This window comes from Pogona vitticeps, chromosome 8, assembly GCF_051106095.1.
Source record: "Pogona vitticeps strain Pit_001003342236 chromosome 8, PviZW2.1, whole genome shotgun sequence".
Classification (NCBI taxonomy): domain Eukaryota; kingdom Metazoa; phylum Chordata; class Lepidosauria; order Squamata; family Agamidae; genus Pogona; species Pogona vitticeps.
This window is the reverse complement of record NC_135790.1, coordinates 6,945,824-6,973,422: the sequence shown is the minus strand read 5'-3', so window position 1 is coordinate 6,973,422 and position 27,599 is coordinate 6,945,824. Positions and strand designations below refer to the sequence as shown.

General features: G+C 41.7%; 1 protein-coding gene across 8 annotated transcripts in view; it reads right to left on the bottom strand.

Moving 5' to 3' along the window:
• Positions 1 to 27,599, bottom strand: part of PPP2R2A (protein phosphatase 2 regulatory subunit Balpha) — a 70,534-nt gene that overhangs the window by 21,922 nt on the left and 21,013 nt on the right. For 3 of the 8 annotated variants that reach the window (XM_072979078.2, XM_078379734.1, XM_020814137.3), the window contains one exon: positions 520 to 617. In XM_072979078.2, coding sequence (XP_072835179.1) covers positions 520 to 617 — 98 coding nt within the window. Of the gene's footprint in view, positions 1 to 519; positions 618 to 6,508; positions 7,937 to 27,599 lie in introns of those variants that run through there. The other 5 variants (XM_072979079.2, XM_020814138.3, XM_072979077.2 and 2 more) reach the window with 4 other exon arrangements.

The following is a 27,599-nucleotide window of genomic DNA, read 5'->3' as shown; positions in this document are numbered from 1 at the left end:
AAAATGCATTGTAATATATTAATATACCATTCTGGGAAGATTATTTTGAGCTAAATCTAATGCTTAGTCCCAACCAGAGAAGACCCACTAAATGACTGAGACCTACTGATTCAATCCTGATACAAGCTCACTGATGCAATCAGGTCAATACTAGGGATTAAACCCTGAACCCAACTACTTTGCATCATGAATCCCAAGGAATAGGGTAACACTTCTACCCCTCTTTAACTACAATGGTACACAAATTCATGTAACTGGTGTGTGAAGAGGAATACAATTGGCAGCTTGTTAACTAGGAACAATCACTGCTGCAATTCATACCATTGTACTTACACTGGCATAAAAAAATATGACTCAACTGCTGTATCATAATGTGCATATTTCAGAATACTTGTTGATTTAGGAGACCTTTTTCTTAAAACATCCTCAGCCTCTCTAACCTCCATGCTATTCCATCTTAAGACATGCTAAGCCATCAGGAGAGGCATGATGAAAAGGTAATGCTAATGCAAAACTTACCTCCTGCTCTTGTTGAAAGATTACGACTCTACCGCCTTTGTCTCCGGTTGCTAACAATTCTCCAGAATGATTAAATTCTACTGTAGATATTATATCTGCTGTATAATAAAGAAAAAGAAAAAAATCAATATTCTTCTGTGTACATTTTCATAAAATACCCTTTTTCTCCGAAAATAAGACCAAACTTGAAAATAAGCCCTAGTATGATTTTTCAGAATGCTTGTAATATAAGCCCTACCCCCAAAATAAGCCCCAGTTAAGTGAAACTCTGCCCTCAATCCTTGTGCAGCAATCAGAAGAAGAAGACATGACTGTAAAATAAAACATCCCCTGAAAATAAGCCCGTATGCATTTTTGGAGCAAAAATTAATATAAGTCCCTGTCTCATTTTCAGGAAAACACGGTACATACACACAGAATACAGTTGCACATGAACAAAGATATGCATGTGTGCTGTTTACATCAACCAGAACAGATCAGAAATGGTTCTTTAGCTGGTTGTTCAAACAGGCAATCCTGGTTTGTCGTGCCTCTCATAAACCAGGGTTAGAGATGGACACAAACTGTCATTTAGGTGGTTTGTGCCAGTTCATTTATCATCCAAACAGCTGTTCAGCATTTCAGAGCCCTGCCTCCTCTGGGGAGGGCGCCACACAGAGGCGGTGGCAGGGAAGCCAGACCTCTGCCTCCAACTGGTTGTCCGCTGGAGAAGGTGGGGCTCTGAAGTGATGAACACCCATTCAGCCAATAAATGACCCAGTATGAACTGCCAGTTTGTGTCCATCGCTAGCCAGGATAAATAAACCAAACTAAGGAAAGAAAAGGGATAGTGTGAGATAGAAGTACAGAGAAACATATAAACTGGGACACATACATTGGAACTAGATCAACATACAACTCTACAGGGCCACTCCTAATGGCTTAGCCATGGTTATGTCTGCACTAGCTGCAAAGCCTTACCTATTTTCAGGGGCAAAAACTAGACTGCATTGTTCTCAGTGAGGTGCTCAAGCTGTGTCATCTGCAGAGTTGGGGAAATTTCTGATTTAGACTAAAACTCCATTCTGGTTGGGTCATTCTGGGAGTTCTACTACAATAAAAGCAACCTTTTCAAACTGTTGCTATTTCAGACTCCAGAAGGGGGATCCTGGTGACTAAATAACATACTGTACATGAAAAATAAATCCTACACAAAAATGCCTAGGTTTTCCCTGAGCTCGTCTGCAAAGCAAAGGACATGCAGATATTTGGCTGCAATGCTATGTGATTTATTTGGTTGCAAGGACTGGTTCTATAATTAGGAACAATGGATTTTATGTTTCCCTTTTTAAAAACAGATGTACTTGAGATTTACCCATATTATTTGAGACTGATCAGTACCACGGGTGGGGGGGGGGAGAGAAGGAGGCGTCAACCTCCCTGCTTAATGCTTCTCTCTCGAAATTCTAACTTGAGCTCAGTCCTGGAGATCCTGGACTAAGAAGCACTAATTTGATGTCTCCATGGTACTTGTTGAGTGTTTGTCGACAAACCCCAGATTGCAAGGCTCTGGGAGAAAGAAGCATACACACACACACACACACATCCCATATGTATGCACTTTGCTGACTCTTTTCTGGGAGAATCCCTGAGAATTGCTTTTGGCCTTTTGCTGATGAGTCATTGCTCTTGGTAGGGTGGAGGAAGTGAAAGACAGACAGAAAGAAGAAAATTAAGCTTCCCTTAGCAACAGTTCAAGCATCACTAAAGGATGCCTGTCTCATACTTTGGAAACCATAGAAACTTTCTGTTGCAAGACAGGTTGCCAGGAATGAAAAAGGGCAGCCTTCTCCTGTTGGTCCCCCTCCCCTAAAAGAAAACACGCAAACGCACACATCACTTAGTGTGGATCCTGTATGCTGCTAGATGAAGGCAGAAGAAAGGAAAAGATCTTCTTCTCCTGCTGCTGCTTGTGGGCATGTGCCCACATTATTAGCCTTCACCATGATCCCCAAAATACAGAACACGTCTCCCAGCTATTGATTATCTCACAGCAGGGCAATGAATCAAAAGCTCAAAACAGCAGAACTGTTGCATGGAAGAATCCAAGAAAAGCCAGTTTTAAAAAAATAAAATAAAAGAAGTTGCATGTTCAGGTTTCTAGCCTAAGACGACAAAGAATCACAGAGACCTTGTATGAGTTCTAGTGCACACCCTGCCAAAACTAAAAACCTACGTTCACACTGCCAATTATGAAAAACTATGTTTTATGTTTCCTTGGGCACACATTTCTCCAGCTCTTTGACCTGTGAAATAATGGCATGAGATAATTCAGAAGTGTATACAATGTACAGCAGTGGTCCTACAACTCCCAGAAGCCTTCACCACCACCTCTGCTGGCCAGGATTTCTGGGAGTTGAAGTCCAAGAACATCTGGAAGCCCAAGGTTGGGGACCACTGATGTACAGGACTGCCAAGTCTCAGCAGATGATCAAAGACTTCAGGGTTTTAATCTTAATCTCTGGAACTCCAGTGCAGCCGTTTATGACCAGACTGCATGGACAGAAACGGAGGCACCCCCAACCACCTCTTTGCCTTCAAACCTTTTGCTATGCACCCACACCACAACACTGATCAAGCTGCAGCAAGATTGGGTAAAATGTGGTGCTTCAAATGATTCTGGACCACAACTTGCATCATCCTAGCTGTGCGGCCTAGGGCTGATTGCAATCTGGTCCACAGCCTGATACTCCACATGAAGCCAGATACAGTACCATCATTTTCCATCCTACTGATCTCCTTCCGGTTCCAGTTTCCATCCTATGAATCTAAACAGGCCTGGCTGGCCTCTGTGTGCAGGTGCATAAAATATATATTCCAAAATCTGGAAGCAATAATTTGCAAGAGGGGAAACACACAAGAAAGAAGAAAATACATTTTGTATCTCTGTATATCAGGTTTAAGGCTGTGACATAACTTAGTCTTGTTTATTTTTGTCTCTCTGTTGCATGCAGGAAATGGTCTGTCCTCGGACCTGTCAAATTGCTCCACCCTTGGGAGACTTCTGGACCATCATGGGTTTCAGGAGGCCTTGGGGGTGTGTCTCTGGATGACCTGGCCAGTGACCCAGACCATCCATGGCCTCGTCTGGAATGCTGCACAGACATAATATTAAAGTGGCCACACATTTCTTTACCCATCTACTTGATCTTGCAAAGAGGCCTTTCTCTCAGTTGTGATACCCTCTGAGGAAGACACAAGAGACCACATTTCTGGTGGCCGTGGAACTCCCCTCCACAGGAGGCTCAGTTGGCCACCTGCTGTCCTCCTGTCAGAAGGCTAAGACTTTTCTCTTCAGGCAGGTCTTTGGCAATTGATCAAATTGTAGAGAAAGAAGCTTTCAATGGTGGATGTGACGCTTTAAAAAAAAAAATTCTTACATCTGGAGGATGTAATCTTCCTTGCTCAGCAGGCCTTCCTTGCTTAGGAAATACATATAGGACTGCACTCCCAGGTATCTGTCTCACCCCATTTTTCTCCAGCTTCAATGGCAAAAAACATGAGCTTCTTTCAGCTCCACCTTCACAACCTCTGGGGCAATCCGTTCGGAAAGGCATCCAACGCCCTCTTATAGTGGATAATCCTATTTACAACTCCACCCCACTGTTCACCCCTGACAAAACTTCTACATAATCCCTCCAGAAATATCTCCAAAAATAACAAAGAAATAACAAGGCTGAAGTATCAGTGTCGCAACTTAACATGACACATTTAAAGGAGATGACTCTAAACCAGGGTGGTCCAGGTATCACTCTCCAGATGTGGTTGGGCTGAAACCCCCATCATCTCTAGCCAGAAAAAGCCCACAGTGAGGAATGATGAATGTCCTATCCTAACAACAGCTGGGTCTCACATTCTCCTTCCCTGCAATGAAGAAACACTTCCCCCACAACTTTTAAAAAAGGCTAAATAAATAAAAAGATTAAGTAAACTATACCTCTGGTTACGGGGGGGGGGGGGACTTTTCATTCCCATGCATGCCTGACTCAGTTTATCTGCACTACTATGTTGCTGTCAGTTCACAACAACTGTTTCTTGGCCAATCTCTTTAAGGCAGTGGTCCCTAACCTTGGGTCTCAAATATTCTTGGACTCTCAGACACGCTGGCCAGCACAGCTAGTGGTGAAGGCTTCGGAGAGCTTTAGTCCAAGAACATCTAGGGACCCAAGGTTGGGAGCCACTGCTTTAAGAAAATCATCAATATTTGTTCTTTCTGCCTCTCTGTTCCTTCCGCATCCCGCTCCTACTCAGCCATGTGCACAGACAGATTAACATCCAATGAAGTAGACTGCAATTCATAAAAGCTTATGCCCAACAAAACTTGTTAGTGTCACAACATTATTATTATTTTTGCCATTTTCATTCCAAACTAAAGCAAGCTTTTTAAGATTCTGGAAATAACCAAGTGATACAACTGAGCATGCCATGACAATCCTGGCTCAAAACAATCCTGCTGTCTAACAGGCAGGAGAAATAGTGCACTGCCTGCATTGGAAGAACAGAGCCAACATTAGGCAAAGGGAGGTCGCAATGCCGCAATATATATACTTTGTGGTAGCAATTTCAAGGAAAGATGAGTCATGGCAGCTGGGGAGTGCATTTTTATATATATACAGCACCATGAAGGAGGAATATAAAAACACAAAACAACAGACCACACTACCAGAGTATCAAGACATTTGTATGAACTGTCAAAGAATCCTGCATTAAGAACCTCTTAAGGTAAGCTTGACACATAAAGCCCTAAGGCTTGCCGGATTAAACTTGCTGGCACTGAACTGTTCCTTTAACATTCTGCAGGATCTCCGTCATGCTCCATGACAGTCCCCAGAGAAGGAGACAATAGGTTGCTTTTCGTTCACCTCATAGCTTGTCAATCATGGGGCAGAAGTGTGTGTACACTCATCTATGTCTAGTTACAAAATCTTACATGACAGCAGCACAGGGAATTTTTGGTATTCCAGAATGTTTGGGACCAAGGTGGATAAAAATCAGTATATATATATATACATTTTTTAAAAAATGATTTAAATCCAATGTACCCTGTTTTGGACCATAATTCGACAGAAGAACATCCTAATTTCTCTAACTTAGAATTAAGGTAGAGGTAGATGAAGAGAATACAAAGCTTGTGAAGAACCTCTACTGGGCACCCTGGAAAGCCTTCTCTAACCTGATATAGCCACCTAGAGTGATCGCAATGACCAGATAGGTGGGGTATAAATAAATAAATAAATAAATAAATAAATAAATAAATAAATAAATAAATAAATAAATAAATAAATAAATAAATAAATAAATAAAGTGGACATGTTTCTACTACAACATCTCCAAAACAGTTTGTCCAATGCTAAGGATTATGGAGGCTACAGGCACCCTATCCTTATACAAGAGGCTGAATTTCAAGTAAAAAGCCAAGTGGGGCCTTGCAGCCTACATATGACCACTTCCCTCCCATCATCATCCTGTGACCTCTAAGATTTGTGGCAATTTTAATGAGGTTTCAAAGCAAATGCAATTCCCAATCCCATCTAAAGAATCAGCAGCCTCTCTCCTGTAGGGCCTTCATTCTCTCCAATTAAAATAAACACATTCTTTAACTTGAGCTATTCACTCTTCCACCTCTCCCCTCGACCCCCCTTTCTGCTCAAGTTCTGGAGGTAGAACTGGCCTTTAGAAAAGAAACACCACAACATGAATCAGAGCAATTAAAAGCTTGCAACATTGGAATCGAAAGTTAACATAATAGCCAGACTTTGCTTTCTCTCTCCTTTGCAGAGAAGGGCATCAACCAGCCCATCTCGGAGAATAAGCCGCGACACTCAAGGTTAAACAAGAGGATGCTCCTGTAATAACTGCAAGACAGAAAGTGCCAAACTACTCTGCACATCTATGCATACATAAGCAGCTCGAGAGCAATGAGGCAGGCATTTGAAAGCAAAGAACTCACCGTTAAAAATAGTGCATTCCCATACCTTGGTCAAAGAAACAGGCAGACATCAAGGCACTGGTGTTGGACTGGGTGGATTTAACAGTGTTTGAGAATTGACAAGGGAAGCATTTCATCTTCCGCAGCACAACGATTTGCTTGTGTATTTTCATCGGTGTTAACACCCTGGCTGCCAAACCAAATGAATGCGTGGCTTTTCTTTGAAATGGGAACTGGGATCTCAGTGATAATTACAAGGGGGTGGGAGGTTATTTTCGTCCTTCAAGCACTGCAGACGGGCAACCGAGAGAGAATCCAGAGAACGTGTCGCCGCTTTCCTGGCGTCTCCTCCCCTCTCAGTGCCTGCTATTTTTTGCCATAGTCTCTAGGTGGGGGCCTTTTGCGACCGTGTGATGGACTGCTGCCTGCATCGCTGCCCAGTTGCCTGTAAAGTTAAGTCCTGCTCACAAGCCAACAGCAGAGACAAAGGAGAAGCAGCCAAGAAACACCATGTTGTCGGCATGCCAGGGAAGAAGTTAAAGAGGCAAAGTATCTCTATGGCGGAACACATGACCCCCCCTGCTTTCAACACAGAGAAAACCTCCACCTGCAAGAAACCGCTGCCTTCCGGCTACTACCTACCATTGCACATGGCTGATAATGCCTTGGAAGATAAGGTCCAGTTGGTGGAGACAGGCTGTTCACAGACTCCCCAGAACTCACCTCAAAAGAAGTACAGTGGTGCCTCGCAAGACGATTGCCTCGCGGGACAATTAATCCGCAAGACGATGGGTTTTTGCGATCGCTGTTGCGCTTCGCAAGACGGTTTTTCCTATGGACGATTTTCGCAAGATGATGTTTGGGTCTATGCTTCGCATTAAATAGATTTCAATGCATTCTGATGGGGAACTGCATTTCACAAGACAATGTTTTCGCAAGACAACGATTTTCGCGGAACGAATTAACATCGTCTTGCGAGGCACAACTGTACCTGATCTGTCTGCCCTTTAAAAGCAGCCAGCTATGACTATCTTGACTGTTTCTTTCAGTTCTCCGGGTTAGGGTTTGTGTAGCACCTTTATTGGATCATTAAAATGACATAAAAGGGCAAGCTTTTCAAGTAACTTCTGAAGACTGAACACTGCAGAGTTTGGATGGCTGGAGACAAAACTCATCCTGGCCAGAAGCTGAAGCAGCAGGATCTGAACTAGTTAAGATCAACTTCTAAGATGGAATGAGATTGGAAATGAGCCCCGATTTTGCACACGGACCATGGAGTTGTGTTTCTTTTTTTGCTCTGCCAGTTTTCTCTATAAAGCCAAGTTTAGTTATGTATTTTCTTAGCAGTGCAGAGAGCCTATGTCAAGGGCTCTGAAGGACAAGGTGAGGTGCAATGGTTTGGAGCACTGGACTGAGAAGTGGAAGATCGACTCCATTAAACCCACCGGGTGGCCCTGGGTCAGTCACTGACCATCATGCTCACTGACTTCACAGGGTTGCTGTAAGGTTAAAGAAAGAAAGAGAATGGCTGTGTGTATCTCTTTCAGTTAACAGGACAGAGGGAAGAAAAGTAAATACAACAAAGAAGGCTGACACAGGCAGAACCTTTCAAGCAACTTAGAATATCTCTATAATCAGTTCTCTGCCCTTCACGCCCCTGATTCTCCCAAGTAATACCACCTTTCCATGTGACCACACTCCATCAACCGCACCCTACTACTTTCTTCCCCTTACTAACTTTCAATCCTGACAGCTAATGTCCTGCAGTAGACAGAGTCCCAAACTAGGACTCAGGGCACTTGGGTTCTAATCAAAGCATGGGGCGAGGAGGGGGAGACTGGTAGAATTGTTCATTAGAGATCTCAGTCACCTTGAAAACCCCATTGCAGTTGATATAAGCTGGATGAGACTTCACTAGACAATAAACAAATCACTCCTCACCGAAGTATCAGATGTGAAACCAGATGAGTCTGCCCATTCTAAGCAAGTCTACACAATTAGAGACAGGGCACCTTTCAAATCCAGACATTTGTGTGGCTGCAAATCCCCAAAGAACCAATACTCTGCCACCCAACCATGAACTTGGAGAAGGAGCTGCAGGAAAGCCAGTATGGAATAAGGGACTTGGGTTTCTGTAAGACGCTAGGGTGTTGTATATGGGGTTCAGTTCATGTTTAAGGCATTACAAGTCAGTACGAAAAATCCCCACTATTTAAAATGTGCAGCAAATCCTGTCGCAGAAGGTGGGAAGGGGCTTCGCCCTAAAGTCTAGTAGTGTCTCATCAGCTGGTGTTGCTGATACTAGACTAAACAAATAATCCAGAGTATTGTGTTTGAACCCTTTTATGTTCTAGGTTGTTCAGGGCTAGAGGCGGGTCTCTCACACTAACCTGCCTCAAACGGAAATAATGATCTTTACACAGCTCTCCCTATGGATACCCTAGATTTCCAGAAAAGGAAAAGGAAAGGAAAAGCCAACAACTTTCTTGATGGTGGCACCCTGCCCTGTGAGTCTTCTCTCTAGAGAACCTTACCTGAAGAAAGTAAGTAGATATGCTGAATTTTATAGCACACAATACAGTTAGGCCATCCTGTACAGCAGTGGTCTTCAACCTTGGGCCTCCAGATGTTCTTGGACTTCAACTCCCAGAAATCCTGGCCAGCAGAAGTGGTGGTGAAGGCTTCTGGGAGTGGTAGTCCAAGAACATCTGGAGGCCCAAGGTTGGGGACCACTGCTGTACAGTACCACACTCGTATCTTGCTGCAAATGCAGGAGAATTTTTTTCATCAGCAGTTTGCTATTAATCATCTCTTAAATGCTTACTACAGAATCTGGAATATTATCATACCTCATGAAGGCATTTTAAAGTGCCCTGACTTTTAAATCAGGTTTTCTATTCTGTTAAATGCTGGTTCTTCTTTTAGTCTGATTTTAGTCTAATACTTTCCAGAAATATGTTGGGTTAACCCAGAATTCTAACCGGCTCAAGATCAGCAATGATCTTTCTGGTGACAAGGATCGGAACCTGGGCACTCACTCCCTATGACTCCAGCTGGATCTCAAGGAGCAGCTCTTCATGATCTAACATCAGCATTTAAGAGCAGATCTTTTCTACCCAGGATTCTTAAGTCCAGCCTTTTCCCAGCTGACTTTGTCTTATTTAGATTTGCATTGATGTCATATTAGCTTAATTAAAATGGAGAAGATTATGCAGCTGTTTTAAAATTAGAGAAAACATGATTGATAATCTTGTTATTCAAGTCTATCAAACAAGGATATTATGCTAATGCATTCTACAATACAAAAAAGCCCTAACAGGATTATTAGAGGCTCCTTTTAAAAGGATGGCTGTAACTTACAATAATTACCGTCTCATACTGCAAAGATGCTTAGAAGAAATTATATAGAGGTTGCTTGTTCATTATTTTCCATGACATTCACTGAAAGGCACAGAAGGGAGTAATCTGATTGCTGTGTTCAATGTACTTGATCACTGTTAAAACTTTAAAGCTAACCAACTCAGTGGATAGCTAATTATAGGTCTTCCGAACCAGGGTGGATAAAAATCAATGATTTTTGAAAAAAAAATCTAATTCATTTAAATCATAATTTAAATTTAAAAAATCATTGTTTTTAAAAAAATCATTTTAAATTAAAAAATCCAATTTTCCCTATGTTCATGTAAAGCAAAAGGGCTTCTCGGTCTTCCCCAAGATGCACTCCAGCAATCACTCCATCAGAAAGCCTGGGTCCCACCATGATAGAAACAAAAAGGCCACTTTCCCTAAGACTACATGCATATATTTTATCATTTTAAAAGACTGAGCAGGGGACTAGGAGAAACACTGAATGTCCAAAATGACCAATAGTTATGACTTACAATCTTTGGTTGGTAGTAGCTTCGTTGATTTTCTTTCCTCTTTTTATTTTTTTATTTGTAACTGCAGCGTGAAATAGTGGAATAGGAAAGAATAAATTTGTTGTGAAAAAAACCTGAGCCCCACAAGACACTTCCCTCTGCACCAAACTGTTTGTATATGCCCCGTGGACTGAAAAACAATGAAGCAAACTAGGAGAAGGAGACGGCAAAAGCTTTGAAATATCTGGACAAAAGGAATCACCTCCCTTGCAAAGACAGAAACCAAGGGCCACTGAAATAAAAGAAAAAGTCTGAGGTTTGCTGTTACAAACCTAGCCAATGTAATTCTGCAACACCTTCAAGACTGGAACCCCCCAGTCTGAATCAGAAAGACATATGACCTGAAAGCCTTCTCTGGAGTGCCTGCCATTCTTACCCACTTGCCCCATTCTATGCAGCACAAGAACATTATTCTTGTGGTGTGCATTACAGGATTCTGTATGGGAAAACTCTGCACCTATAAGTGAGAAGGTAGCAATAAGGAGTTGGGAGGAAAGAGCAATCTGATGTACCGCCTGGTGTGTGACACCAAGCTACGTAGCACATTGCCTTCAACAGCAATGGGCCAATAATTCTTGAGGCCACAACATGAAAAAGCAATTGAAGTAGGAAATAAGGATTTTATAACCAGAACTAAGACAGTATTCCTCATCAGTTCTTAGACCCTCTGGTGAATGTGACATGCTGTCTTTACCCGGCATGGATTCAGAAGTTCCAAATAATACATTAGTTTTAATGTATCATTGCTAAAATTGTTTACTTTGCATCAAACAAGAGGAAAGCATCTAATCTTTCAAACATAATGTTTTGAAATTTAACACTAAATTGTTACTTTTAAAACACAGTCCTTTAGATGCATCTGTTAGCTTGGCTTCCAATTGATGGAAAGAGGAACTACTTTGATGTTAACATATTAAATTCAACGTGTTATTTCCGAGCTCTGGACCCAGTTTCGCTGCCCACCAATTGCTTTAACAAAAATAATGCAAAAACTATCAATGTCATTCATGGCAGAAGCAGGCTTCTTTACTTCTATCATGTTGGGTTTTAACTACTTTGACAGAGTGCTTTGTGTGATGCAATATATGAAAGGCTGAAAACCACTGGAGTGGAGGATGCTCTTCTACTGAGTGTAAAAGACCAATTACAATGTTCAATCCAGCCAGAGTTTGTATGGGGAATGGGAGGAGGAGGTGATCTTCATTTACAGTCTGAGATAGCTAAATCTCTTGGACTAGCCTTTTTCATGCTTGGTCTAGATACCACCGCTTTTCAGAATCTCTGTTCTGGTGGGACCGAGTATTGCAGTTGGGAGTGCAGAAGTCACAAGTCAGAGGGAACTTCTCAATAGCTCGGTGGTTTCCTACTATGCCTCCTTGACCTGGGCTGGACTCAATGATCCACAGGGTCCCCCCAGCTCTGGAGTTATAAGAGTATTAAATAATAATCAAAAATATTACAAAGAGGAAATTCTTGAGGCATATACCTATACAAAATTTGAAACTTGAGCCTATGAAAAATTCTGCAAAAGCAAGTTCTACGCAGCACATGGGAAAATGAAACAGAACACTTTCCTTATTTACCAAGTTCTGTAACAAGATTTAAAGAGAAAGGCAGAAGGACCTCTTTCATTTTCAAAGGAGCATTGGCCACCCCAGGACCTCATAGGCTCTCTCTCTCTCTCTCTCTCTCTCTCTTTCCCCACACCCCTCTAATTCCAGGTCCTTTTAAAAATCAAACTGGTTTTGAATGCTCTAATGGTGACCTTTTCTAAAGACACAACAGATACATTACACAGACCGGTTTTCCTTTCTTTTTCTTTGCCTTTTTTGGCATTACATTGGAAAAAGGACAAACTAGGGCTTTAGACAAATGAATGTCACCTCTGAAAACAGTCCTTCCTTCCTTCCTTTACTGTGCCATCTAGTGGCATTGCCACCATTCTGGGAAGTTTTCAACAATAAAATAAACAAAGAACACCACCACCACCGCCCAACCTACCAATATAAAAATACAGTGGTGCCTCGCAAGACGAATGTAATTCGTTCCACGAGAAGCGCTGTCTTGGAAAAAAATTGTCTTGTGAAAAACAGTCTGAATTTTTTTCGTCTTGCAAGTCATTGGTCTTGGGGAAAAAATTGTCTTGTGAAGCACAGCCATAGAAGAAGCTGTCTTGCGAAGCACCATAGCAATCGAAAAAACCATTCATCTTGCGGTTTTTTTGTCTCTGCGAGGTGTTCTTCTTGCAAGGCACCACTGTACAGAAGTATGAAAAAGAGGACAACACTCCTAAGAACCCAAAATGGTGACAACGTACAAGAGACAAACTACAGAATGCAATGACCAAGTAACTAAGTAGCTAAGACTGCTTGATTTCACATCTGGTACCACACTCCACTCTCCCACCTCGGGAAACAACCATAAAAAGTACTCTTTGAGCAACATGGAACAGCAGCTCTGTCAAACAAAAGCATCGCAGTTGTGAAAGATTTAGACAATTCTGGTAGTTCGTGGTGGGCAATGATGTTGCTTCCTTGTTTCCAGCCTCCAAGTCCCATAATGGCTTAACATCAGCTATCCTGGCTAAAGCTGATGGGAGTTAGAGGCCCAAGACATACGAAAGATCACAGCTGCCTACCCCAATCTAACCGAACCCATTTCATGAGCCTTATTATATCAAGAACTTTGCTTGAATGCTAGAGCAGATCTTGACACCGTTGAGAAGTCATCCACTGCAATTCATGCATCGACAAAACGGCTGAACATCAAATTGCCAATTATGTTAAATGAGGAGCTGCTAAATGTTGACAAGACATTCTTAATGGAAGCACCTCAGCTTTCCTCTGTTCAAAGCAAGATTGCTGCCACTGTATTTACAGCTCCTTCGAAAAGCTTTCCCTCTTCCATCCTCACAATAATCTTGTGAAGTCATTATCCTCCTCAGCCTAAGTCAATGGTGAGCTTTATACAGAAATCTGAACTTGGCAACATAGTACAGTAAGTGTAGTGACAATGAAGTATTAGTGAGATTAAAGTACTATGAGAAGAATACTTTCTGCCTTGATGCTCCATTTCTAAAGCATCCCAAAATCTGGAGCTATGGTTATAAAGTTCCAGCTTTGTGAAGATCTAATATTTAGTTCACATAGCCTGGCAAAACCAAAAGGAAAACTATTTTGCTACTTCTGATGTCTTCTGTATTGCGAAGTATGCCAAGCTGAGAGATAAGCAACAGAGACTGAACTCAGCAGAACCAAACAGGAAAAGTGTGTGTGAGAAGCGGGATTTCGGAACTCTAAGATGCAAACAACCTATTCAGTACAATATACAGTTGTACCTTGCAAGACGAACGCCTCGCCAGACAAAAAACTCGCAAGACGAAAGCGTTTTGCGATCGTGTTGGTGACTCGCAGGACGGCTTCTTCTATGGCCATGCTTCGCAAGACAATTTTTTACACAAGACCAATGCCTCGCAAGATGAAAATAATTCGTTCGTCTTGTGAGGTTTCCCATAGGAATGCACTGCAATGCATTCCTATGGGAAACCGCTTTTCGTAAGACAGCACTACTCACGGAATGAATTACTTTCGTCTTGCGAGGCACCCCTGTATTGTACCATTTCAGTGATGGTTCTTTAGAGCATTCATATATCCCAGTCTTATTCAACACAAGACGGCAGCTCTACCTAACATTTCTCTCCCTTTTGATGCTGCCGTTTCGACATATATCGCTCAAAAAGTGCTACAGCACTCTGAGCGGTTTACAGCATAATTATGTAGAGAACACTTCCCCCACCCCACCCCCGCAAGCTAGAGTATTCATTTTACTAACTTCAGCAGGATGGAGGGCTGAGTCAACCTTGAGTCAGAAACCTGAACCCATTGGGAGCAAACTCTGGTGATAAGCAGAGGCCTGACTGCCATTTAACCACTGCACCATGGGGATTCCCCCCCCTCAATGCCCTTAACAATTAAAACATTATCCTAGGCTCAGTTCCTCAAGATGCCAAAGGACATCCTCTTTATGCAAGGAGACACCCCATTCAGACCCTTGGCAATACAGATACAGCTTGGTAAGCTTTATTTAAATGACTGCAGTCAAGAACAAGACCATGTCTTCCAAGATTCTGGCATCAGCTGTTATCCTGGTATGGTATACAAGAGTCAGCTTTCAGATGTATTAAAATTGTGTGAGTTTGCAAGAAAGGAAAAATCAGTAGAGTTAGCAACTGCTCTTGAAGGACAGCATATGCTTTATCAAGAAAAGGATCTACATATTGACCAAATTATTTGCAAATGAAAATGTAGTCGAAACTTGACACTCCTGGAGCCACCTATGCTACAATTCAAAATTTTTTTGGTAGAAAAAGGGAGGGCAGGGGCCATAAAACTAGGGGTGCGCCTGAAAACAAACATGGACAGGTTATAAATGTCTGTTGTATCAAACATCTAGCCACTCAGTCCAGGATTAATCTGCGAGGCACCACTGGCTCAAGACATCTGGGCAGAGAAATTCTGTTTTATCACCTGCTTACCTGATCCTTTCTAAACTGGAGACACCTGTGGTTCAATCTGGAGCCTCCTGCATGCAAACCATGTGTCCTGCCACTGAGATATGGTCATTCCTCTGACAAGTAGCAGACCTCATACTCTAACACAAACTCCCACTAGAGGTATTCAACAAGCAATAAACATCTGGCTTTCATTCAGAGGTCAATCAAGTTAGATCAAAGAGAGGGAAAGAGAGAGAGGCAAAAAAAAATATGCTAGCCAGATACACACTATTACACCTCCCAATGATTTTAAGGGCTGTGTGCAACCACCTGTCACTAGATTTTGGAAGTAACTTATTACAAATAGCTAGTTTCATGTCATCACTTTTTCCATTAAGGCATCGCTAAATCCCTACTGAGATGGTTGGACAGTGTCACTGAAGCAACCAACATGAATTTGACACACCTTTGGGAGACAATGGAAGACAGGAGGGCCTGGCGTGCTCTGTTTCATGGGGGTCATGAAGAGTCGGACACGACTAAACAACGAAATCCCTACTCATGCATTATAAAAAAACATGATGGGGAAATGTGCTCACCCATTTCCAATGTTAGTCAACCTTAGGTCCCCAGACATTCTTAGACTAAAACTCCCAGAAGCCTTCACCACTCACTGTGCTGACCAGGATTTCTGGGAGTTGTAGTCCAAGAACACTTGAGGACCCAAGGTTGGGATCCACTGTTCCAGACCATAGTTGCAGCCTCCATAGTAGCACCAGGGTCTGAACTTCATATAGCCACTTTCACATGAGTAATGACAAAGGAGTGGGGACAGTGGGCTTACCTCATGGAATACACATGCCTCCTTAAAGCCCAGATAGATCTTACATTACATTACCCCTAACTTAACAAAATATCACTTCATTCCTTTTGCAGCATCACTGTTAACATTTAAATCACTATTCAGAGGCAGAGATGTGGAATCCCTTCAAGATTAGAGGAGGGATGCTGTGTGAATTAGCTAGCCACTTGTGTTACGCACACTGAACTATACCAAACTGCTACTTAGAAGTAACTGAAAAAATAATTCTAATTAGACACTATCAGCAGTTAAGGAATGACATATTACCTGTCACATAAAGTTTGGCTCTTAGGAGATAAATAAACATTGCAATTAATTGGAACGGAAACACAAATGCCATAGAAAGAAATACAAGGTGTGCAAAAATAGCAAAGTGTAGTGAATGGGTGTGAGAAAGAACCAGTTAAACCTTGGTTGCCAAATATATCTCACCTCACCCCATGTTAACTTACAAGGAGAAAATCATGATACTCATTCCCTCCTTCACTCTAAATATGGTAAAATTTAAAAAAAGGAAACATGCTGCATGCCAAAGAGTACAACATCCATACTTATAGTCCAGATAGGCGGGATATAAATAAATAAATAAATAAATAAATAAATAAATAAATACATCCCAGTAACATTTGCATAAGCGAAGTAGTCTGGTGGATTGTGGCTAAATGATACCAGTCTTTGTATGAGTTTGATATGCTTTAATACAGACACAGAAGCATTTAGAACTATCAATTCACCACACAGCAAATTCCCTGGACTCAGCCATGCCAGTCTACCCGAGCAAAATAACAGCAGCCCTGTACTACCTTAAAAATTACCATGTTTTATCTACCACAAGCTTTCACAGATGCCTTTTGTTTTTATCGCAAAAGGATTCATGGCTTGCAGACCACATAAAACTTGTTGGTCCTTAAAGCACCACAAGATCCTTTGTACTTTATATAGGATTGCTGCGGACTAAGAAAGCTGCAAAACCAAGTCCAGCTCAACCCCTCCACCTGCCAAAACATTAGCTCTATACAGCTTATAAGGTTAAATAGGAAAAACAACCTAAACACTTGATCTTCCAAGCATACCCAACCCAACATGCAGGAAAACCAAACAGGTACCGTTCCAAAAAGTATCTTTACTAACATACATCTAAGTGCCTACATTTTCAACAAAATGTCATATTTCCAGCAGGTTTTTAAATAGTGATGCTACTAATATTTGGGGGACCCTCTGCTTATCCTCTTGAATGGAGCAGCAGTGACATAATTAATCTCTAATTCCATGCCCTCCAAGTAGGTAGAACTGCTTCCTTATCCAATTGTCACTCCATCTGGATTATCTTGTTGGTGTATATTATGACAAAGCACAGTACAGTGATGCCTCGCTTGACGAGGATAATCCGTTCCAGCAAAATCGCTGTAGAGTGAAATCCTCGTCAAGCAAAATAAAAAAGCCCATTGAAATGCATTGAAAACCAGTTCAATGCGTTCCAATGGGCTAAACATCTCAGTGTCCAGTGAAGATCCTCCATAGGGCGCCCATTTTCCATGACTGTGCAGTGAAAAATTCCTTCCTGAACAAAGCGGGGAGCCATTTTGAGCAGCCGGTGGCCATTTTGAAAACCCGACGATCAGCTGTTTTGATCGTCCTAATGTGAGGAATTGGTTCCCGAAGCAGGGAACTGATCCTCGTAAAGCGGTTTTTGCCCATTAAAACATTGTTTTGCTATCGCAAAAACTTCACTGTGAAGTGGATTTGTCGTCAAGCGGGGTAAGTGTTAAGCATGGTGTTACCTTTATTGGACCAATGAAAAAAGGCCCAAAGAGTGGAAATCTCCAACTGCTCACCTTGGGAGGTGAGAGAGCTGTCATTGTTGTCTTAATAGAGGTAGCACCCCAGTATTGATTTCGGAATTTGTTTTCTGCAAACTCAACTACTCCTAAACAATACATCTGACAGTAAAACAGAGGTATTGTACAAGTGAGAAATGTACACTTCCCCTTTCATCTCACAACACTATCTGATAAGGACAGCAACTGAAGTCTTTATGAAGCAGAATCATCTTTTATGACCCTCAAAGTGTCAACCAGGAAAAACTTGCAATTATTATGTATATGTATGACCAAGAAATTTGTTCAGAATTCAATATTTGGTTTAATACATTTTAACACGTGATTGCATTTTCTTCTTAAACGTTCTTCTTCAAATCTGTGGTTCCTACCCTGGCAAGGTATGTTTACAATACCATGCAACCTGGCCTAATTGTTCTCACAATCAATGCAACAGAAAAGGTATTCATGCCTTCACTACAGGATTTAAAGCTTAAAGTGTCAAAAATGTCAGCCTATAAATGGATAGGGTGCAGGGATTGGGGAGCATGGGGAGGACAACAGAACTAGCAAAGGCAACAGTAACACCATTATTTGTCTGTTTTTAGTGCAAGGTCCTTTTTAGAAGGCAACAGCAAAGCCTTTTTTTAAAGAAAGTCCATGTCAGAATCAAATTACAGATAAACCAGTGACCTGTTCTTGGACAGCACACGGATTCTCTAAAGAGCATGCTGGCATACCGCAATGCTGCTGCTAACCGCCAAGCGGACAGCTATTCTCATCAAGTCTCAAGACTGTGCAGGAACATTTAACAGCTGCTATGCAGAAAGCCCATCTACTGAAACTATACCAAATGCCCACAACAGAACATACAACAGATGCAGGAAAGCCAAAAGCAACCCTTCACCAGGAAAACAAACCTAACAGCAATGAGAATGGGTGGTTCTGACTGGTGGAGAAGGTATGGCAAAACAGCAGAATTTTCCAAGAGAGGTTCTGAGAAGCCCAAAATATAGCTGAGCAGCTGTAAGTTGTCAATGGCTGAGCCCGTTTTCATGATGCTTCTTGTGTTTGAAAACCTGCAGCTGTACTGGACATGTCAATACTTCTGGTGTCCTTCCGCAGTTGGTGCCATTCAGATGTGTCACATTCCACCTTCAAGTACAATCATCCTGGTTGAGCATTCCAGGAACTGAGGTGTTCCAAGAACTGCAGTGTTGTACTAACACATTTGAACAAGAGAAAGTTCCAAGAACGGTGTTGTTTGAGAGCGGAAGCAGACACTTGCACAACTACTGCTTTGGATTTATACCAGAATCATTGTGGATACCAGCAGATGGGAGTGACTTGCTGATACATTAACACCAGATCCCTTCTAGTGTAAGCACTGCCCTTGCAGAAGCATACTCCTACCCTGCTTACATTTATACAAGGAGACTCAAGGCAGCATCAATGCGCAAGTGGTGAAAAAATCCAAATACCCATGGGACAGTCATTGAATAAGAGGTGCAGACTTTAAAAGGAACTGACCTGAATGATTTGGACTAAAATTCCCATTACTCCAGGCAGCAAGGCCAGTGCCCAGGGATTTTGGAAGCCACAGTCCTAAGCAACCAGAGGACCAGGAAGGGGGACTACCATGTTTTACCCTAAGAGCTGACCATGCAGAATTGAACTGTCAAGAGCTTGCACTTAAAAGGGGAACACAAAGCACAAAAAGAGACAGACCAACTCAGCTCCTTGAAAATAAGACTATTCCTGGAATTTAAGAGTGCCTAGAACAGGGCGAACAAGCATAGTTGCCAAGAAGGGCCGCAGCATCACCCCCAACATGATTCACTCATGCTACAAAGTGAAATTACATTGATGTAGCACAGGAGTCATAATACCCCGTTTATAGTAAACTTAAGCAAATCTGGAATAAGTCAGCTCAACAACATCCACCTTTGGTAACTGGTATGCATATTCGGCAAGGGTACTAGCAAAACAGTGGTTGCTATAAAATCCAATGTACCACACAAACTAGTCTTTGAAGGAGTTGTATTTGCTCATTAAAGACTGATTGATTGACTAATTAATTAATTCAACTTCTATACTGCCCATCAGGCTACCAAGGCCATGCTGGATGGTTCACGGCATAATAAAAATGAATAACTTTAAATGAAATTCACAAACATAATAACAATATAAGAAATCAAGTTAAACATATCAATCAACTTGAAACTAGGAAAAAGACAAAATGAAAGTATAAACAGAAATAAAAAAGACGAGGAACTAAAGTATGAAACAAACTCTTCTGAGGATAGCTCAGTGGTTTAAGTATCTGTTTGCAAAGCCAAAAGTCTGGGAGTTCGATACACTGGTGCCTTGCTTAACGGCGATAATCCGTTCCAGGAAAATCGCCGTTAAGCAAAAACATCGTAAAGCGAAAATAAAAAGCCCACTGAAACGCACTGAAAACCTTTCAATGAGTTCCAATGGGCTTAAAACTCACCATTCAGCGAAGATCCTCCATACGGCGGCAATTTTCGCTGCGAAGAATCCGTCCCTAAACACAGTGGGGAGCCATTTTAGTTACCAGGCAGCCATTTTGAAACCGCCGACCAGCTGTTTAAAATCATCGTTTTGTAAAGAATCGGTTCCTGAAGCAGGGAACCGATCATCGCAAAGCGAAATTCCCCCATTTAGACCATCGTTTTGCGATCACAATTGCGATCGCAAAAAGATCATTGTAAAGCGGATTCGTTGTAATGCGGGGCAATTGTAAAGCAAGGCACCACTATACTCCACTGTGCCTCCTTGACAGGGGCTGGCCTCAGTGATCCATAGAATCCCTTCCAGTTCTGCAGTTCTAAGATTGTTATAAAAGGGGTGTCAAGGAACATTAAAACCCCAGCATTTCTGTCTCAGGTCTTTATGCAGAATTGGCAGAATATGGGAGCAAAGCTAAGAAAGATAAATAGAAACAGACAGCGACAGATAAAGGCAGACAGAATTGGAGTCTCTTCTCAATTATAAATTGCTCTTGGTTGGGGATTTGAGCTGCCTAGGATCTCCAGATGTTGCTGAACTGGAGGAAAGCCCAAGGTGTGGCGAGGAATGATGGGAGCTGTACTTCAAAACTAGCCAAAGGTTCACACAGTGCCCAGCTCTGCAGCAATCAACCCCCCCCCCAAAAAAAACATTTTGGGGTGTTTTGCATGGTGAGCATCCCTGTATATCATGTCAAGGAACCAAGAACCTGCTCTTACCTAAAGTATTCTCAGTGTTGCCTCTGTGCTACACCCACAATTTTTGCCAACACAAGAGCCGTTCCAAAGAAAAATCAATTTTTGGGATTAAAAAAAAGAGTGAGTCAAAATATTAGACATGCATGAAATAAAGTGTTACAATCAGCTTAATCTGCCCACGTTATTCCAGCAACTGTCTGTGTGCAACATGGGGCTTAAGGAAATAAATAAATTATAACACTGTTATTTCTTGATTAACTGAAAGGTCACATTTGCATACTGGAAAGCAAACAGCACTTCCAGATCTTGATTCATTAGTCCGCTCACTGTTAAGTGTACACAATTTGGCTTTCACCTCAAAAACCATAAAATAGTATTATGCACACACTATAGTTTACGATGCATCCTACACACAACTGAGGTGGGAAAGTAAACTGTGCTACTAATTTGTGGATAGATGCTTTTGTGGAGTCCGAACAGGGAAGTTCAATAGATTTACAGAAGAGACCAGGCAAGGGAGCAGATAATGCTGTATGATGCAGAGCAACATCAGGCGCCAACATTTAAGCACCAGCCCTTTCTGAGAAATCGTAACTGTTCCTCGCTTTGAGCATCAAGTTTCTCTGTGCCTGGAATGTTTCCAGCTCTCCTTCACAACTACTGAAAAGCTCACCCCCTCTGGGTTTGTGTGTGTGTGTGTGTGTGTGCGTGTGTGTGTGTTTGTGTGTGTGTGTGCTTTGAAAAATGTATTGCAATACCCACAACCACAAATGCTGGATGCTGTCCAGAAAACCTTAAAGCACCCCGAAGGTCAACTGAATTACACTCAAGCAAAAAATAAAATACTCGAAACTCGCAGTTGACCACAACTTCTTTTCAGTTCAGTTTCATTTTTAAAAAGGATAGATTCAATATCCCTGTAGAAATAAATTCTTAATCAGACTATAACATTCTGCATTTTGCATTACTGTATATTTAAAGACAGTCAACTTCATTCATCTATATTAAATACTGCCTTGAGAATTTCTCTGCTTGTCACAGTGATGATTCCAAGGTTGTGAAAGCTAGACAACTAGAGCCTGGCGGGCATGCTAATGAAACCTTAGGGGTGTTACATACGATAGGGCTACTTAGTTTTTTAAAAAACACACATTAACTTTAACACGTGCCATGTGTTTGAAGCCCGAAGTACCGTTTTCTGTCACTAGGTTGCAGAATTCCCAAAGTAGTACATAGCTTTTCTGTCAATGCAGTTTGAAGCTTCAAAGTAGTCTGAGTTATTGCTCCACTTCCTATTGTGTGGCAGAGTTCATGGATAAGATGCGGCAAACCCAACTCTAAAGGAGCTATTGGGATGCACCAAGACAGAGAATGTAACCAGGGTTTCAGCTGCCTTCATTTTATTCAGACAGGAGGCAGGTAATGTGTCGAATTCTGACAGCTGATCAATTACTGCATATGGCATGTGCCATGGTTGGATTATGGGCAACAAATGAGTACAAGGGCACAACATAGATTTTAGTCTCTACTGAACCATGAGACTCATTGGGTGACCTTACCAGTCAGCCACTTTTTGCAAATGTAGCCTTCCTCATAGCACTGTTATGGGAAGAAAATATTGCCTAAGGCCAGACTAGATAAAAATCAATGGTTTTTTAAAAATCAATTTGATTTAAATCATGATTTATTTATTTTTATTTAAATCATGATTTAAATCAATTTGACTTAAATCAAATCCATCCTACCTAAAGCTCACTGGAGAATAGGCAGGAGACAGAAATCGAACTAACAGAATCCATGTAAGAGAATGGCATGAACTCAAAGCGATATGGCCCTACTCCAGTTTTCCTTCTGTATTCATGTGCAGACAAGGCAGAAATTCCTAAATTGTTTAAGTCTCATAACTGGCCGTGCAGGGAAGGAAGGCAGGGAGAATGCTCATGTTGCTTTTTCTGGAGTCCATATATTTTTTTTCATTATCACAAGTATTACTTTTAATCAGTAAAACTAATTAGAGGGGTGAGTTTTCTGTGACAATTCCTCAATTCTTTTCAACATGGAACAGAACAGTTCGTGAAATCCATGCCCTCTTCCTGAGACGCAGCAGGAACAGTAACAAAAGGCAAATTCAGACTCCTGCATGTTCAGGTTTTCATGGTATTCTGAAATGACTCATTAGCCTCCAAATGCAGTGATGATGAATCAGTCTTTGGCTCACAGTCATAAAGAGGTCACTCCACCTAGATACTATATAAAGATTGCTACTAGGCTGTAACAACAATGCAAGTGGTTTGATGGCTGGTTGGACCACCCAATGGAGGGGGGGAGGAAGACTATCTGTAAACTTCAGAACATACACAAGCGACCTTAGAAACTGACACACACTTTTGAAAAGTATTTATTACCCAGTATATGGACCTGTGAGTTTCTTGGTTTTCAGACTCCATCAATTAATTTCAGTGTGTCTGGTTGTCTCTGGTCACTGGGTGATATTCCTTCTTAACAACCAAACAGTTTTACGGACAATACAAATTGAAGCAGGTAGCAAAGGGTCCAAAAGACAGGTATATAAGGCTGGACGCTGGATCCTGCTATGCAGATACCCACTTTAACAACACGCGAATTGGTGGATTTCCTCTGTCAGTAAGGATGCACCAGGGCTAAAAATTAAGATCTCAGTGGCTACAGGTTGTCTCAAATGGGACCAGCAACACAGCTCAATGATGAAAGAAGGAGCATGTTTGCAACAAGCCTATATTCACACCAAAGATTACTCCCTTTCCATTACCATTATTCCATATGATTGAACCATTACACTCTGTGCCGAATTCTTATTTTTAAAAAAGCTTAAGAAGTGTGCACAGCAAGGAATGTAGTCTTGAGAGCCACAGAGATGCAGTATATTACAAAGAAGACATACCTAAAACAGGGCATGTCAGGGGCTATAGTGGAACCACAGGATTACCCCCTCTTGGAAAAAAAAACCCACATCCCCTGATCTGCCCACCAAATTCACAGGAAGCTATAACAGTCCTGAGAAGCACAAAGTTATTTGCCTCGCATTAAAAGTCAATGGAGGAAAAATTCTACATCCCAACCCAACACTTGCAACAAGCCCATTGGGCTAAAGGTGTGACGGTTAAGTCTGACATGGAATGCTCCTCAACAAGACAGGATTACTCTGACCACATCTTATCCAAGAAGATGAAATCTAATGTGATAAACATGAAAACACTAGTTTCTTCCAGATGAGCTAGACGAACAAGAGAAAAATTATGTCACGTTAGGTCTAGTAAGCCTATGAGATTATAAAACTGCATTAAGCAAAGGAAAACAGGGCATGAAGATGTCAAATATATCTCTGATGAAGCAGTGTTGATGGAGTTTATGCATGTTATTTCTTGAAAAAAGACCTTCCATAACCATTGCATCACTTTGTTTAATACAGCAAAATTTTTACATTTAAAAAAGGAAGGGAGGTCCCCAAGTTTGCTACCCAAAATCCTTTCAATAGAGAGCTAAGAAGAAATGCAGCCACTGTCATACATTTTTACATGCATCTGTGCACTGCGGAATAGACTTTTCCAGCCTTTGACTACTCAAGAACCTTTGAGTGACATAGAGAGTGCATAGCTTTCCAGATGTTGCTGCAATTCCCATCAACCCTTGCCAGCAGAGCCCACCGTACGCGATGGAAGCTCAATACCTCCAGGAAGGCCAGAAGCAGGACACAAATGCAGAAATATTTGAGATCTGATGATACAGGGAAGGCTAGAAATACTGAAAGACAGACTGAGACTTGATGGCACAAAAAACTCAACAGAAATAATTTAATCAGTCAGGCACTCAGTCTTGCTACTGACTCTTCTCTCCCTTTCCCCTCCCAAATTCCCTTTGAATCTGGAGGTTCAAAATGGGCCACTCTGAGTTATGTTTGAGTGGAGGATTCTGGAACATATCTCTCCCCAATTTCTCTAAGCTCTAGTACTAATAATCAGTATGGCCATCCACTCCCACAATATTTGCTAATCCCCTATAAAAAGACACCTAAAACAGGTACAGTGGTGCCCCGCATAACGAACACCCCATTTAACAACGAATCCGCATAGCGATGCGGATTTTGCGATCGCAAAAGCGATCACATTGCAATGTTCTAAATGGGCAAACATTGCATTGCGAAGATCGGTAAGCGTTTTGCTTACCGATCTTCGCATTGCGATGTTTTAAAAACAGCTGATCGGCGGTTCCAAAATGGCCGCCGGGTAAACAAAAGGCCGCCCGCAGCGTTTTTGTGCGGTTTCCACGCTTACTGGGTGGCAAAAATGGCAGCCGGATGGAGGATTTCTGCATAGTGGTGAGTTCCCCCCCGGAACACATTAAATGTGTTTTAATGCGTTCCTATGGGGGTTTTTGCCCTGCATAGCGAGGAATCTGGATAGCGACTTTTTTTGGGAACGGATTAACGTCGCTATGCGGGGCACCACTGTATAAGCAAATTCCAGGAAACCAATTTTCTACCCCTTAGGACATATCTTGGGCCACATCACCTTTAAAAGGCAAAAAGGCAGAACAAAACAAAAACATGAACAAACCAAAACAAAGGAGATGCCCAGACATCACATCTGGCTTCATTTTCTTAGGGGAGGATAGATGGTTATCTGCCTCTCCTTGTACAGGAAATGGGCTTTTTAAGGGTTCTTTTTCAGGGGAAGGCGAAGGCCCAGGAGGGTACAATGAACCTGTGAGCTACAGTTTGCTTGCCGGGGTCTGAGCTCCTCCTCTCCCATCAAAAGTACAAGGGATGCTTCAAAGCAGAAACCACAACACCGGCATGGTTCTATTCAAAAGAGTGTTCTCATTCCCTTCCAAAGCCAGAAGACAGAATGTTACCTTTCAAATGTACGCCCTCTTATAAAAAGACTTTGACATAACACTTGCTTTAAAAGAGAGAGCGCCTGACATTACCCTACATTAAATTACAAGATCTGTTGGTTTCACAAAGACAAATGTTCCCATCAGCTGGTATTTTCAGAAGCCTCAAGACTTGTAAATGCCTGCTTCACGAGCCTTTGGTTTAGATGGGAGATCCTCTGCCTTCTGCTCCTTCTTCAGCATTGCAAATCAGCCAAGCCCTGGTTTCTATTTTAATTTTGAGCTTTCATTAGGAATTTGAAGAAATCCTAAACTAAACAAAACACTTGCAATTGAAAGGCTTATGTTGTGTTATCTGTTCTAATATTTACTAACCGATCCCATTCTCTGGCAAGTCCCAACTATTCTGTTTTTCTAAAAAAAAAACAGAAGAGGCTTCCCATTTTGACAAGATAACAAGTTATCTGACAGATACCAAAATCTAACTGTATGTTGTAGCCATTTTGTAGCTACTAGCAAAAAGGAACTGGTACATCAACCAAAGCTGTAGGCAAGGAGAGACTACAGTCATAAAAGTGGAATAGAAAAAACACATGTATAGCACCATTTTGTCTATGTTGCCCCTATAAATGTGTTTCTTCTTATAGCCCTTGAAGAAGGCTGAAAAAGCTAAGCAAAAATGCATCAGGCTTTTCTTTTCGAATAAAATGCCCACTACAATGTTTACATCCTGGGACTACAGTCTCTTCTTGCCTAGAACTCTGTGACTACTGCCAAACCCCCATTCACTGAACTTTCGAGTAGCAAACAGCAACTGCCTTGGAATTGATACCATTAATAATTGATAATTTGCTATTTTGCACCCCCAGGTCCCTTCTAATTCATGAAAACAAGGTTTTTGAGGGACAAGAGACTGTTCAAGGAGTGGTTGACCACCGTTATCCCCACCCCGGTCAGTTTCCATGGCAGAGGAAAAATTGGTCTTCTGAGCCACAGACCAATCCTTTACACAACTGATAATTTCACAACTGTTTAATTTCGTGGAAACTCTACATCAGTGGTTCTTAACCTTTTTGAAAGAAACGCCCCCTTGAGCCATTGACGAAGTTATCATCACCCCCCTCCCCGTGCTGATATCTTATTTATTTGTTTGTTTGTTTGTTTAAGACACTTAAATCCAATGACCCCTGAAAACAAAATTCAATTCCAAGAAAATGAAATGCCCCAAAAAAGTAACATTTAATGATTTAGTTGCAAGTGAATTTTAAGACGCAAAAAGAAATATAAAAAGGGCATAAAAACAAACTGCAATGCAGGAACTAAAAATTTCAAGACGAAAACTCTGAAACTAAATTAAGATTGGAGGAAAATATATATTCATGTACACTGTAAAAAGGCTGCAGCCATCTTCACAGGTTTGGCTTGCTCCAGTGCCCCCCTACCGCCCCCCTTCTGCTCCAGTGACCCCACACCGCCCCTTTTCATTTTACCGCCCCCCTGAAAAATGAAATCGCCCCCTGGGGGGCATTATCGCCCACATTAAGAACCACTGCTCTACATTTAGTCTCTGCTTCCTTTCCAAACTTCTGGATCCTTTTGAACTGCAAGCTCGCAAGTTGATACCTGTGCTCCAACAGTTGCTTGAGTAAATAATGAAGATAAGATATCCTGCACAGAAGAATTTGCCTGGTCAAAGTGGCCAGAAAAGGGCCTGAAGGCATGGATTTGCATGGAGTTTCCTATCTAAGGTGGGATCTTGGTCTGAATGGCCAATCTCCAGGAACTCTCAGGTGTGCTGCTCAGTATTCTGCAAGAAAGAACTGAATACAACATGTAATTTATTGCTAGAAAAGGGAAATGGTAGAGCTTCTATAAATCCTACATGCAGTAACAAAAAAGTTGCAATATTTAAATAATAA